The 15,353-nt window shown below is 38.8% G+C and overlaps 1 protein-coding gene across 1 annotated transcript in view; it reads left to right on the top strand.

The window, feature by feature from the left end:
* The window catches only part of LOC148849053 (uncharacterized), a 33,539-nt gene extending 21,275 nt beyond the window's left edge, over positions 1–12,264 (top strand). The window contains exons 11-16 of the mRNA XM_088949957.1: positions 3,144–3,225; positions 10,114–10,236; positions 10,364–10,417; positions 10,507–10,576; positions 11,281–11,314; positions 11,711–12,264. Coding sequence (XP_088806083.1) covers positions 3,144–3,225; positions 10,114–10,236; positions 10,364–10,417; positions 10,507–10,576; positions 11,281–11,314; positions 11,711–12,078 — 731 coding nt within the window. The 3' untranslated portion in view covers positions 12,079–12,264. The remainder of the gene's footprint in view (positions 1–3,143; positions 3,226–10,113; positions 10,237–10,363; positions 10,418–10,506; positions 10,577–11,280; positions 11,315–11,710) is intronic.
* Positions 12,265–15,353: the final 3,089 nt, after the last annotated feature.

Below are 15,353 nucleotides of genomic sequence, written 5' to 3'. Positions count from 1 at the left end.
CTCTTACTCCAGGTTTAAGAGAGAAGAATAAGAACCCCAAATCTCTTGTTCAGCTGCTTATTCTTACACTTTTTACTGGAAAAACTATTTCTGATATTGTTTTGAAATAAAACTTTCCTCTTTTCGGGGTTCAATATCATTCTCCCTCAGTTTTACTGTCTAAGTACGTTGGCTTATGAAATTTCTGAGTTCAATATCATTCTCTCTCTCAGGGCTGTCAATGGGCTGGTCAGACCCAAACGGACCTCACTCAATTATATTGGGTCAGAGTCTGCATTTTGTTCTCCGGTTATACTTGGTTGGATACCATAATTATATATACAATTGTATATCTATAATCGGTTGTATGCACATGTATATTGATATGTCACAAAGACACCCCAGTGTAATACTCATCTTTCTCCTTTATCATAAAAGATTACTACTTTTTCATGATATACTTGTAGTATGATCATATACTTGTAGTTTTGTTGTCAAATTTTAGGTTAAAAGTACAGCTGTGAATTGTAACCACTAACTAGAGTCTTATTTGGTCATATCAGGTTGGGACTGGTCTACCCTGACCCTGACCAAACCCAGTCCATTGACAGCATTGCAATCTCTTAATTGTATAGGATTTTAATCAATGTTGTATCTAGTTGAAATTCTTCTGTTTAATTCATGATTCTTGCTTGTTCATTATATCGATGAGAAGAAAATAATCATTTTATTTTTTTTTGTGAAAATTTATTACTGTAAAATGTTCTTATTTTGCAGAACAAAACTTGTGATGGCTGTTGTCTGAATTCAGAACCTATTTAATTATCCTGCTTGATATTGTGTACCTTTTTTTTTTGTTACATCCTATGTTTCAACTCCTCAATCGTTTAAGATATTATAGTTGGATTGATGCTATTAAAAGAATTTCTATTAAATGGTCCGGATTGTTCTATGGTTGGTGCATGTGTACATTATGGTTCCTGGATGCATAGCATTTATTTTGACAATGAAACCATAAATCCTTATTGTGTTTGCAAACTTGATTCCATGAATGTGAGGGTGACAGTTTGGGATTTCTATGTTATTACCGTCTCCTGTAGGAAATACTTGTTCATTGTCAAACACTTGCATTTGTATTAATGGAAGTCGTATAATTTTCTCATATATGGGATTTACTTTCTTGTTCAGTTCTGTCTTGGCTTTCAGTATTTCATCCAACTTTTTTATGTGTCTTCTGATCCAAACCAGTAAATAGAAGAAAGGGATTTCATCATTGCTTTTAGTTTCATTATTATTTTAATGGTTTTATATATATCGGCAAAATACACCTGTATCTTCAAGTCCTGCAGTTTGCCTTATAGGCTCTATTGTCCTTTGGTTGGTTGGTTTTTTTAGTACATCTGTAGGCCAAGATGGGTCCAACTTCTTAAAATGAGTTTCATCGTTCTGTGATTCTGTCATAATGTTCCACCTTGAATTACGCCATGCTTAATTGATTTAGTTACATCTTCTTAAATTTAGTTACATCTTAAATGGGCCTTGGTAGGATATATGATATATTTCAATTTTGTGGACTACTTAAAGGTGTGGTGAATTTAAGCATGCCTGAACTGACCAAGTAACTTATATTCTTACTAATTTCTAAATATGGTGGCGAGTTCAAGGCAGATTATGATAGAAAGTAATCTCTGATATTCCAATTTTGGATGTATCTTGTTTTGAGTGTTTTATGGGTTTTGGTTCCAAGTACCTTGTTTCTATTGATGATACAGAAAATCTACTCACTGCCTCTTCACTTGCCTGCATTAGAAATAAGGACAACCTAGAAAGGCCTAGGCCTGGAATTTTCCTAATTACATGTACAGATGATCAAGGGGTGGATAGGGAATAAGATTGGATTTCTGTTCTTTATCTAGAATCATGGAACAAATCCAATGTTGTTCGTGGTCTCATTGCATAATTCTTTAATGGTGGGAAAAATAATTGAAGGTTGATCTATCAAGTGATCTTACTTATCTTATGATAATTAATACTTGAATAACTGGGGCTTCTCTGTCAAGTTTCATGGTACCTAAACATTTGATCAAAGAAGAACCTTAGGATAATTAAAAGCCATGCATGTTTCAGAGGAGGTGCATATCCTCTAATGTGTATGCTAACAATTTGAATAAAAGGAGGTTTTTTCTCCTTGATGTTGATGAATGCCCTTAGGAATGGCAACAGGGTGGGTTCGGGGCGGGGATCATATTCCCCATCCCTAACCCCGGTTCTAAAATTAACCCCCATTCCCGTCCCCGATCCCTGCCGGAGGTAAAATTTGTCCTCCATCCCCGATCCTCGACAGGGATGGGTTCCCTGTGGGGACTCGAATCCTCGAAATGTTTTCAGATAACATTATTTGTTTAAAATAATTTAAGATAAATAACAAATTTAATTTATAAATAATGCTTTATATATGTTTTGATATATATAATATAATATACATAATATAATAGTATATTTAATATAAATAACATTCCCCAACCAGGGATTCCTATTAATCCCCGTCCCCTTCCCCGCCCCGCCAAAACAATCCCCATCCCTGGCCCCGTCGGGTCGGGGAAGTTGGGTCCTCGTTGGGGTTGGGGAAAATTGCCACGCCTTGGTATCAAATTGAATAAAAGGTGGGCCCAAATGGTCTCCCTATAATATTTTAGGAAAGATGAGTTGAGGGGGAGAAAAGAAACAAATGATCTAAACTTTTGAGATGGTTGTATTGTCTTGAGTTCATGATTGTAAACATTATTCTCTTTATATCTTCCATAAGTGGACATGCCATCTTGTTTTAAGATATAAGGTAGCATATTATGGCATGATGACAATTAAGGTTGAGAAAATCACATTTATTTGAAAGGTTAGAATGCATAAATCATGCTATTTTGTTGATTAACTATTTAATTGTTGATTTTTCCCCAAATTTAGAATGTGTTGCCATTTGGCTTGATTTGTTTTCCAAATTTCTTTTGATTTGTCTTTTGCTGAATATATGTAAGTAATACGATTGATACTCTGCATGCTTTGTTTTTATTGATTTGTGTTAGAACTCTACTAACAAGTTTATGTTGAATTTGAATATCTACATTTTGTCTGGCTAGTAATGATGATCACATCCTTTTTCTTTCCAGGTGGGGGGCAGTTGTATATGTGGGGCAAAATAAAAAACACAGGCGATGATTGGATGTATCCTAAGCCTGTTATGGATTTAAGGTCCCACTTGATGCCTTATTTGTTTTCCTTTGTATTAGGAGTGCTATGTTTGTATATGCATTTTTCCTGTTGTTACTTGTTACTTTTTTTTTTTCAAGAGTGTTATTTAAGGACTTGATTTTTATATGCAACTTTGTCAGTTTTAATAATATCCAATGATTCATAGGACATATTGTAGAGAACACTGATGTGGGCCCCACAGCTATGGTCCCACTGCGTTCGTAGGGTAGGTGTTCTAGTCATCCTAGGGTTAGCTAGTGGTCAGTTGGTTATTTCAGTTATTTATTTCAGTTGTTATTTTGTTCTATTTGTTATGTAAATACTAAGGGCAGATCTGTCCTTTCCATGTAATGAGCATAACCTATAAATACTAAATAAGGTGGCGGCAGTAGAACATTAAGATTCTGCTTCTCCTTTCAACTCTTGTGTTCTACTGCTCTCTCTTATCTTTCTCCTCTCTTCTCTATACCTTTTCTTCTATTTCCGAACTTGAAATCCATTAGGGTTCAAGATTGATAGCAGTCTTGAACCTCTACTTGGTATTAGAGCTAGGGTTTCTCATGTGAGTTTAGTCCAACTGACCACATGAGAACCATCTAAGGCTGGAAGCTGAGAAGGTAGAGTTCGTTGACTGATTCTTGGAGATCGCTAGAGGGTTTAGCAACTGTTTGAAGATTTGCCACGGTTGCAGAGTGTTGGTGATCAGGAAGAATCAGAGAAGGCTAGGGTTCGGGTAACCTTGGAAGGCAACGAACAACATTCTCTTGTAAGTTTTTATTTTCTGAGAGAAGTACTATTAGAGAAGATAGGTTGGACCTATCTAGAAAGGGCGGCCGAACCATTCTAGGGTTTTCTTTCTTCTATTCTCTAGGGTTTTCTTTCTTCTATTCTCTAGGGTTTTGTCTTAACCCTGCGGCAAACCCTAATGCTGGGCCGAACCTTGTGATCTACCTGTGAAGTTTTTTCTTAAATTCTCTCCTCAACATTGATCAGTTTTAGGGTTTCATATTAACCCTACTACAAGTCTTATCCGTACGGTACTGCCTGGAATGTGCGACTGAGAATTTTCTTTTAAGGACTGATTAAAATCTTAATTCTGCTTTAGCATATAAGATTATTCTCCAAGCTGTTTTCAGATTTTTTTGGGGAGTTTCGAACTATTCTAAAGGGTGAAAACTGTACGGACTGTTGCTGTTGTGTCTGCTAATTGGTTTCAGATCATACATACCTGTTTCATGCACATATACCGTGAATACATATTGGTTCTATACTGATTTTTTTATTGTGATTGATAGTCCAAGTGCTGTTTTTGACTGTAGTAACTCTATTTTTTGAGACTACTGGTTCTTGACCGAAATGGAGTTTAAGAATCAGGCAGAAGGCAGTTTTGAGAACAACAGTTATGGTGGTGTTTCTGAGACAGGTTTTCAGATTACAACTGTAAGATTTGATGGATCAAACTATTTGGAATGGGCCCAATCAGCCATGATGGCTATTGGGGGAAGGGGTAAAGTAGGGTATCTCTTGGGAGATGTGAAAGAACACTCCAAGGGAGACCCCATGTATACCAAGTGGGTCCAATAAAACTACTTGGTTATGACATGGCTGTGTAATTCTATGCAGCATCATATCAACCGAAATTACTTGTAGGCAAAGACAACCAAGGAGATTTGGGATGTTATGAAAGAAACTTACTCCCAACTCCTTAATGTTGCTAGAGCATATGAATTGAAATGTGAAGTGAATACTCTTAAACAAGGAGAGAAACCGGTTTCGGTCTACTTCTCTACCTTGAAGTCCCTGTGGCATGAAATTGATTACTTAGAGACTCTTGAGTGGGAGAGTCCCAAAGATGCACAGACCCATAGAAAGCACATCGAGACAAACAGGGTGTTTGAGTTTCTGGCTGGCCTGAATTCAGAGTATGATATTGTGCGGCAACAAATTTTGACCAGAGATAGTGTGACCCTCTCTCAGGCATACTCCTTAGTGCATAGTGAAGAGACTGGGAGGAAAGTCATGATGCAACCTTAGCCTCTTACACCGGCCCTTGCATCTGTTAAACCCAAATCAGGGGGTGATTCAGAGAGAGACAGGAAGAAGGAAGATAAAAGGGATGTGGTATGTGAGCATTGTAAGAAACCTACACACACAAAAGAAACATGTTGGAAGTTGCATCCTCATTTGGTCCCGGCAAAGTTGAGAAGCAAGAAGGGTAATGCTCATGTGGCCGTGACTACTGATTCAGCATCCTCGTCTGGCACAAGAGGCACACCCTTAGAGACCTTAGCTGCAATTGGGCTGCTCTAATACAGTCGGAAAAGGAAGTTGGGAAATCAATACCGCAATCACCATCAGCCCCTGCTACATATGCTTTCGCACATTCAGGTACACGAGCCTCAGTCTACCATGCCTCAGCTCCAGGTACTATTGAACCCTGTTGGGTACTAGATTCAGGTGCATCCGACCATATGAGTAGCTTGCCTTCATTGTTTACCACTTATCATTTATCTTCTGGTAGGGATAAAGTATCTATTGCTGATGGCTCTCTTGTCCCCATTTCTGGCAAGGGTGACATCAAACTGTCGAATACTATCTCCTTGTCTTCTGTCTTGCATGTTCCTAAACTTGATCATAACCTTCTTTCAGTTAGTAGTATTACCAAACATATGAACTACTCAGTAACTTTCTTCCCTGACCGATGTGTTTTTCAGGACATGGAGACGAAGAAGATGATTGGGACTGGCCGCGAGACGAATGGGATCTATCTGCTCGGGGAGAGTTCTCGTCGGGAAGAGTCAGTGGATAAGAAGTCACTTGTTTCTCAGATTGCGAGTCCGGTTATGCTTTGGCATAACAAATTGGGTCATTTGTCTTTTCGGTCCTTAAAGAGTCTGTTCCCTACAAAGCATAACCGAATGGGTCATTTGTCTTTTCGGTTCTTAAAGAGTCTGTTCCCTACTTTGTTTTAGTCTGTTGAGTTGTCATAGTTGAAATGTGAAAGTTGTGAGTTTGCTAAACATTGTAGAAACTCTTATTCATTGAGTAATAAAAGGAGTAATAGTTCTTTTGATATTGTGCATACTGATGTTTGGGGGCATATCACATCCCTTCTATGGGTGGGTACAGATATTTTTTATTATTTGTTGATGACCATACTCGGTTTTCTTGGGTTTATCTTATGCGTTCACGAGATGAGGTTCTCGCCCTGACCCAAAACTTCCACCAAATGATCATAACCCAATTTGATGCCAAGCTCAAAGTTCTTAGATCTGATAATGCAAAGGAATACTTTGCTAAGTCATTAGCATCTTACCTTCTTAATCATGGGGTTATCCACCAGAGCACTTGCCCTCATACACCTCAGTAGAATGGGGTTGTAGAAAGGAAGAATAGGCACATCATGGAGGTGGCTAGAAGTATTATGTTTACCTCAAATGTCCCTATTCGCTTCTGGGGTGATGCTATCCTCACGGCGGTATATCTTATTAATCGGGTTTCTTCTCGGGTTCTTGATATGAAACCTCCTTTTTCCCTTCTATACTCAAAGGAGGAGTTGTTTACTGTTCCCCTTAAAACATTTGGTTGTAGTACCTGTTTTGTTCAGCTTCTCGGACCCCATCACTCCAAGTTCGAACCAAAGGCCTTCAAATGCATCTTTCTTGGTTATGCACAAACTCAGAAGGGTTATTGCTGCTATGCTCCTGTCTCAGGGAAGAAGTTTGCCTCCATGGATGTCACTTTCTTTGAGGAGACACCCTATTATTCTCGGGTTTCTCCTCGGGGGAGAGCAGTGAGAGTGGGGATTTGGGTCCTTTTCTTCAGGGGGAGCGCAGTGAGGGTAGGGTTAATACTTTTGGGGCTGTTCCTTTACCTATTCCATTGGGTGATGAGGGTTGCAGTAGTGAGGGTAATCAGAGGGATCAAGAGTTGAGATTCTATCACAGGCGATGCAAACAGGTTGATCCCGGTCATCAATAGTCCAGGCCAGCTTCAACCTCTTCTCCGGCTCCAAGTCTAGGTATTATAGTCCTAGGGCCCATAGTGACTCCTTCCATTGTTGCCACTTCACCTCCTGCAGACGACCTTGACCTTCCCATTGCACCACATCTACAGTCCACTGCATTTCCCAGTTTTTATCCTATGATCGCCTATCTCCCTCCTACAGGTCCTACCTTACTTCCGTTGCTAATGTCCCTATTCTAAGAACAGTGCAAGAAGCCCTATCAGTCCCGGAGTGGAGAGGTGCAATGCAAGTTGAAATGGATGCTCTGTTGAAAATTAATACCTGGGAGCTAGTTGATCTGCCCAAAGGAAAGAAACTAGTTGGATGCAGATGGGTATTTACTGTGAAGCACAATGCGGATGGCTCCATTGAGAGGTACAAAGCTTGGCTAGTCGCAAAAGGGTTCACCCAGACTTATGGTATAGATTACTTGGAGACATTTGCCCCGGTAGCCAAGATGACCACTATTCGAGTTCTATTATCTCTTGTAGCAAGCCATACTTGGCCTTTGTACCAAATGGACGTTAAAAATGCTTTTTCTGAATGGAGACTTGTAGGAGGAAGAGGTTTACATGCAATTGCCTTATGGATTCTATGATACAGAGACAGGTAAGAAGGTCAGCTGGCTTAATAAGGCATTGTATGGTTTGAAGCAGTCACCTAGAGCTTGGTTCGATAGATTCAGACTAGCCCTTGGGAAGTTTGGTTATATACAGGCCCAGTCAGATCATACACTGTTCATCAAGAGGGTGGAGTCCTCTCTGACACTACTTGCAGTATATGTTGATGATATTGTGGTGACAGGAAATGACAGCCATGAGATTGAGTCCCTCAAACATCCTTCATCAAGAGTTTGAGGTGAAATATCTTGGTGCACTACGGTATTTTTTGGGTATTGAGGTTGCTAGATCTAAACACGGGATCTTTGTTTCTCAAAGGAAGTATGTTCTAAATCTGTTGGCGGAAACTAGAAAGTTAGGTGTCAAGCCTGCGGATACACCCATTCAACAGAACCACAGGATTAGTGCAGAGAGTGGGGAGTCTCTTGAAGACAAAGTTATGTTCCAGCGATTATTGGGAAAGCTCCTATATCTTTGCCTCACTCAGTCAGATATCAGTTATGCAGTTAGTGTTGTCAGTTAATACATGCATTCTCTTAGAACCACACACTTTCTATACGGATGCCGATTGGGCTGGGAGTGTTGATGACAGAAGGTCTATCTCTGGATATTGTGCTCTTGTGGGAGGTAACATTGTCTCTTGGAGGAGTAAAAAACCGAGTGTTGTCTCCCGATCTAGTGCTGAAGCTGAATACAGGTTCAATGGCTAACGGAGTGGCTGAAATTCTATGGCTGAGATCACTACTTGAGGAGTTGGGTATTGAGTATGAGAAGCCCCTGATGCTGTATTGTGATAATCAAGCGGCTATTAGTATAGCACACAATCCGGTGCAGCATGACATAACTAAACATATTGAAGTTGATCGACATTTTGTACGAGAGAGGGTCTCATCACAAGAAGTGTGTCTCCCGTACATCACATCCAACATGCAGCTAGCAGATATCCTCACCAAAGCTATACCAAGGAAGAAGCTAGAGGCGGATCTCTCCAAGTTGGGAATGATAAACATTTATTCCCAACTTGAGGGGGAGTGTAGAGAACATTGATGTGGGCCCCACAGCTATGGTCCCACTGTGTTCGTAGGGTAGAAGGTGTTCTAGTCATCCTAGGGTTAGCTGGTGGTCAGTTGGTTATTTTAGTTATTTATTTCAGTTTTATTTTGTTCTATTTGTTATGTAAATACTAAGGGCAGATCTGTCCTTTCCATGTAATGAGCATAACCTATAAATACTAAATAAAGTGGCGGCGGCAGAACATTAAGATTCTGCTCCTCCTTTCAACTCGTGTTTTCTACTTCTCTCTCTTCTCTTTCTCCTCTCTTCTTTATACCTTTTCTTCTATTTCCGAACCTGAAATCCATTAGGGTTCAAGACTGATAGCAGTCCTCAACATTTACTCATATCTACTTAAAAGCTGTGTTTATATGCTCCTATGCATTCAAAGATTTAAACTTTGAGTGTAGCAAAAATATCAAAATGGGTTTGGACAGAGACATGTCCATAAAATGAGTGTGGCACTAATGTGTATGCTGAGATGGAAGAGTGGAAAAATGTATTGGTTTGGTCACATGCATAGAAGACCATCGGCAGCACCTGTAAGTAGAAGTGATCTGTTGCATGCAAGCTTCAAAATGTTGAAATGTATTGGTGTGTATCATACAATACATATCGTTTTCAGGTTTACTGATATATTATGTATAAACATTTGATAGATTTTAGTTGTTTTAAATGATAGTACTTGATAGGACGTTTCTACTGACGAGATCAGAACAAAATAATAAAAACCAATAGAGTTTTGGTTGAAGGAAACTCTTGATATGCAAATTTTGTGTATCGAGAGACTTTCCATGTCATATCTGTCCAAACTTGGAGAATAGTTTTTCTTAGTTTTCAGATATCTCCATTCTGATCCTTTGTCTGCCATATGTCTGGCCAATTCTACTGGGAAGATGTTCTTAATCTAGATCTTTTCATTAATTAATTAAGAGAAGTAAAGAAGGATCACCTAAGTTTTTAAGTCCACTATAAGAGAGCGAAATCATCAATGATCTTTTTTATCCGACATCTATTTTATTCTTGCTTCTGTGAAATAAACCACTTGTTAATTAGTGTCTGGATATGGTGTTCTTGTTGTTTCTCTCAATAACATACAATGTCAAACATTATACATGCTTTTGACTATAATTTTCTTGGTTAAAGCATAGGGGATTTAACTTTGCTATTATCCATAACTTGATCATTTTAACTTGTAATTGTTATCAGTGGCTGGCATATACGTTGCATGGATTCAGGTTCTATGTATCATTTCTGTGGAGCTGATGATTCGTGTATTAGTTGGGGCTATGCTCATTGTGGAGAGCTGGGATATGGTCCTACTGGACCAAAGTTAGTCTCTATTATGAGTATTTTGATGACTATACTGATATTCTATTCATTTCTTTCTGTTACTTCTCTTCTACGACCACTCTCAACTATTATATTAATTCATGCTTGTGCTGTTTTAACACAATAGATCTTCTGCAATTCCCAAGAAAGTTGACATCCTAGAGGGTATGCATGTTATTGGGTATGTATTGTTGACACTGCTCCGTTTCTGTCCAAAATATTCCAAGTTACAAACCTATTGACACAATTTTATTGCGTAATTTCTTTTAGTGTTTCCTGTGGTTTGGGCCATTCCATGGTTATTGTTGATAGAACAAATGTTGGTGACAGACTTGAAGAGGTAACTGGGACAAACATTTGTGCATAGTTTTTCTTTTTGGTAAAACACATTTGTGCATAGTTTATTTATGGATTTTAGTCTTAAGACGAACATGGAATGGGTGCATTTCCAATGTTGAATTTTATTTTCTTATAGGAGGTAAGGCTGTAAGTCTCATGGAGCCTCCTCAGCTGACTTTGTTTTTATAGCGCCACAAACCTACTTCATTATTGAAAAGGCAAACCCAAATAGGGTTATTGTAGACTTCATATCAAGAATGGAGAACCTCATCAGATTGGCTATTTGTTTGGATTGAGCAATCACAATGCATGACCATGAGAGAGAAAGATTTGGCCTCACATGTGTATGCACAAGGAGACAATTCAAGTCATAGTTGAGGAGATACATATCTAGCCCATGCAAGCAATCTTGTTATACCTCTCAATCTAAGAAAATGGTTTAGGTTCCTCTTTATTTTATGTTATTATTTTTTAATAGATGATTTTCCCATCCAAGCAACTGTATCTTAGGTATATGTGGGCATCTGGGTATCATAGTATAGGAATTTTCTGTTGCTGGGTTGTTGTCTTGTTGGTTGATGTTCCTGGGCCCCAAGACTTGATGTCCTTTATTATTAATGCATTTTCTCGGTTTACTGGTATTGATCTTGTTGTGGTTAATTTCTATTTTTAGTACTTCTTTCTGATTCTCTCCTTTTCTGGCAGCTCAATGTTTATGATGGAAAAGCTTCCAGTGAAGGTATGTTTGCATATCATTAAAAATTTCCACCCTGAATTCTCTGATTGGTTCTGTAAATTATCACAGATTAATGAAATACTAGATGGAGCTCAAAAAAGTGATACTTGTTATCTAAAGTTGACTGAGAAGTCTTAAAAAGTTTGAGGATGAATCATCTTGATCATATAAATTTGAACTGGTACATTTTAAGTTTTTAACACGTAGTTCATCAACTCTTTTTTTTTTTTTTTTTTTACTTTTTGCATCTGAATGAGAAAATATAATGAATTAGATGGTTTAAGTTGTTAATTTGGTTTCTTAGACAATGATGAACTTTTTTGTATTTGAAGGAAGTACTAGAATTGCCTATTACAGGAATTTGGGAATCTTCTCATAGAAATCTTAGTATTGCTGCAGGATGTGGTGAGCCTGAGAGCACAAGTCCAGCTACTAAGAAAACTACTAAGAAGGGTGACAGTGGAACTTCTACAAACTCTAAGAAAAGGAAGAAGTCTAAGGATTCATCAGATTCTGAAGATGAGGATGCAAACAATGATGACAGTGAAGGCAGTGAGGTGGATGCAAATGGCCAAACAGAAAAGAAGGGAAAACGGGGTGGAAAAACTTCTGGTAGATCCCAAGGTAGGGGCACTAAAGGACTTGCAGCAGATAAGAAAGGCACAGGTCGTGGCCGGGGAAGGCCTCCTGCTGATGAGAAGAAAAGCTCTCAGCGAGGTCGAGGGAAGAGCAAAGCTGGGAAAAGAGGGAGGAGGCCCAGCAAGTGATGATATATTTTCCAACTTCAAATCAGAAATTTGTTTTCCAATGGACAGAAGAATTTACTATTTTCTCCATTGGCTATTGTCTGATTTTTCCATTCCTTTTATTCCGTTGTAGTTGACATTGATAATTTCCTTGAACAAAATTTAGGTCTTAACCCCATTGTCAAGGGAGGGGAATGTGGAGCAAAAGCCTCTAGTGGGATATGTATTTTCAATGTCAAAGCCAACCGAGTTCACATCTGCGCTCCACAATGTCTCCCAGCGCATCCCCGCCGTGTATTGGGAACATCTCCTGATGATAATATCAGACCCGATGATGATGTTCCCAATACAATGTGGGGATGCGCCGTGGGACGTTGTGGGGCGCAGATCACTCGTCAACACCCTCTGTTCTCTATATGATATTTTATGGTCATCATTTCTTGTTACAAAATGGCTGATGCTATCATCCCAGTGGGGGTTTCAGATGATGCGTTGCCCTAAATCTAGTCTTGTTGGATGATTTTGGCAATTTGTTCCCCTACTTGGCATTGCTGGGAATTGGGATCAAAGACTTGGTTGGATTACTGTGTTCTTGGTAGTCCGGATTTAGTGCACTCGCATATTTTTTTGATAAAATCGACACAAGTCCAAGAAAAAAGTCATGACAAGAATGAGCTTGGTTAGAAATCTAGTCAGTCGTTTGATTCGCTTAGGCATGCCTGTATCTCACTCTACACTCGAGAAAGAAGGTTTTTAATCCTCGCGCAATCCTGGATGATGTTCTTGAGATTCCAAGAAAGGGGGGGGGGGGGGGGCGAGTATGGTGCTTCATGACAAGCTTCGAATCACCTTTGATGATGACTTCTGAACCTCCGAACTTGGCAGCCAAATTGTAAGTTTCCCAAGTTACCCAAGCCTCTGCAATGTTGATGGTAGCCACACCCAAAGAGTAGCCATTGTAATCAATACTCCCCTGAACCATTTCTAAATTTATCTATCTCCCCCTTGATAAGCCTTGAAGCATCAAAATATATCTTGATCTCCCCCTCGGGCGGACACCACATTTCTTAGAGTTTTCTCCTTGCCTCCTCGTCTCCTCGCTCAAATCTTGATACTCTGCGAATGCATTTAGAATATTTTATCATTCCTATTCTTTCAAATGAACCACAGGAGAAATACTATCTTTGAATTATTCTTAGTTTTCTTCATGAATTTTAGTCCACCACCCCTTCATGTCATTGACGGGCCCATAATGCTATTATTTACCGCTGACCAGACTTGGGAAATCATACTACAGCCTCTAAAGACATGATCAACATCTTTTTCTCCACAGAAACAACCACCCCCGCTAACATTAAAACCTCTGTTTCTTAAATTAACTTTTGAGTTTAGATGGAAGTTTGTCATTTAGAAGTATGAACAAAAAGACCTTCAGTTTCGGTTGTCACTTTAGGTTCCAAACTAGAGATCTCCAGTTGAAGGTCACCTCTCTAGTAATCAACGATTTACAAATTACCTTGTAAGCTGATCTAATTTAATAGCGAAACCACCACTTGGATCGTATCTCCACAGTATCTTGTCCTCTTTTTCCCTAGTTGGGATAAAAAGAGGTTTAATCTTGAACTAGTCATTTGGGGATATCACTTAATTTTTTCCTCCCTCCAAACTTTCCTCTCATGATCAATGAAATTCCGAACCCTCAAATTATCATCCTTGTGATAGGAATCATCATAAGATCCAGCAAGAGGTTCTTCCCCCACCCACCCTATCATTCCAAAAGTTAATATACTCTCCATTACCAATGATCCACCTTAGATCTTTACTTAAAAACTCCCTCAAATTGATGATCCCCCCTCCAAGCCCACGAGACACCTTTTTTGCACCCAACATTAAGGATAGATTCCCTCCTTTAACCACTTTGACCCACATATTATTATCTTCTTGGAGAATCTTCCAACCCAATTTTGCCATATTAGCCTCATCCGCCCACTTTAGATTATTCAAACCCAAGGCCCCCCCTTAGAAGGATGGAGTTTTAGGGGAGTTCTCTGGTGGGAGTTTAATTTATTAAAATCTGGAAAGACACCGTTTTAACACACTCCATGGTCCATCCAATCAATTTCTCGTGAAACCCAAATTTCGTAACAACTTTCTCAATGAAATCCCATTCAAGCTTGTCATTGGCTTTTTCCATATCAATTTCACATGCCATAATTCCGTTTTTTTTTTTTTTTCCTTTTTTATTCTTTTTCATAGAATGAATCATTTCATGGGCAATCAAAATATTATCATTAATTTGCCTATTTGGTACAAATGTACTATGAAACGGGGAGATCAAGCTTTCTAAAACGGTTTAATTTTGTTGTCCAAAATCATTAAGATGACCTTGTAAATTACATTGCACAAGCTTATAGGTCTCTAGTTGTTAACAGTTTCTGGATTGTCATATTTTGGAGTGAGGACAACAAAAGTTTTGTTAAGAATGGGGCATAACCTCCCAGAATGGAAGAAGGCTCTAACAACCTCACAGAAAGAAATAATTGTGCCCCAGAATTTCTTGTAGAAAAGCTTATTCAGGCCATCAGGTCCGGGGGCTTTTAAATCTTCAATAGATTGAAGGGCATTGAAAATCTAAAAATCTGAGACTTCCCTTATTATATGTTTATTTTGGTCCACGGTACCACATTTATCAATGACACCAATAAATTCATCGATGCTATAAGTCCCCTCAGTATGAAATATTTTCTCAAAAGCCTCAACAAAATGATTAGTAATGCTAATATGATCTTCCAATCTCTCCCCAAATTCATTCTTAATGAATGTAATTCTGTTTTTGGCCCTTTTCATCGTGGATGATAAATGAAAAAACTTGCTATTCCTATCCACTAAGTTAATCCAGTTCGACCTCGACTTTTGAGCCCAGTAGATCTCCTCCCTTAGGAGAAGATTATTAAGTTGTTTTTTAGAGAAGATTCCAGATTCACATAAGCTCTATCCTTGTTTTCAGTTAATTTCTTTTTGGGCTTTTTCTAAGGAATCCATGATTTCTTTTTTTTTTTCCCTAAAGATATTACCAAAACGATGTTTATTCCACTTGATGAGATTATTTACTAATACATTTCTCTTTTTTACAAACTAGACCGCTTTGGATCCAGTCATTTCATGAAGCCAAGCTTGGTTCACAACATCGATAAGAGATGGGTCGAGGCACCACATTGCCTCAAACCTAAACGGCTTTGTGTCGTTATCCTGAGGAACATCAGTTGACAGCAGAAGTGGCGTATGGTCTGAAGCCA

Source organism: Nelumbo lutea, chromosome 6 (assembly GCF_056320005.1).
Source record: "Nelumbo lutea isolate HS-2025 chromosome 6, American lotus-T2T, whole genome shotgun sequence".
NCBI lineage: Eukaryota > Viridiplantae > Streptophyta > Magnoliopsida > Proteales > Nelumbonaceae > Nelumbo > Nelumbo lutea.
This window is presented reverse-complemented; position numbering and strand designations above follow the sequence as displayed.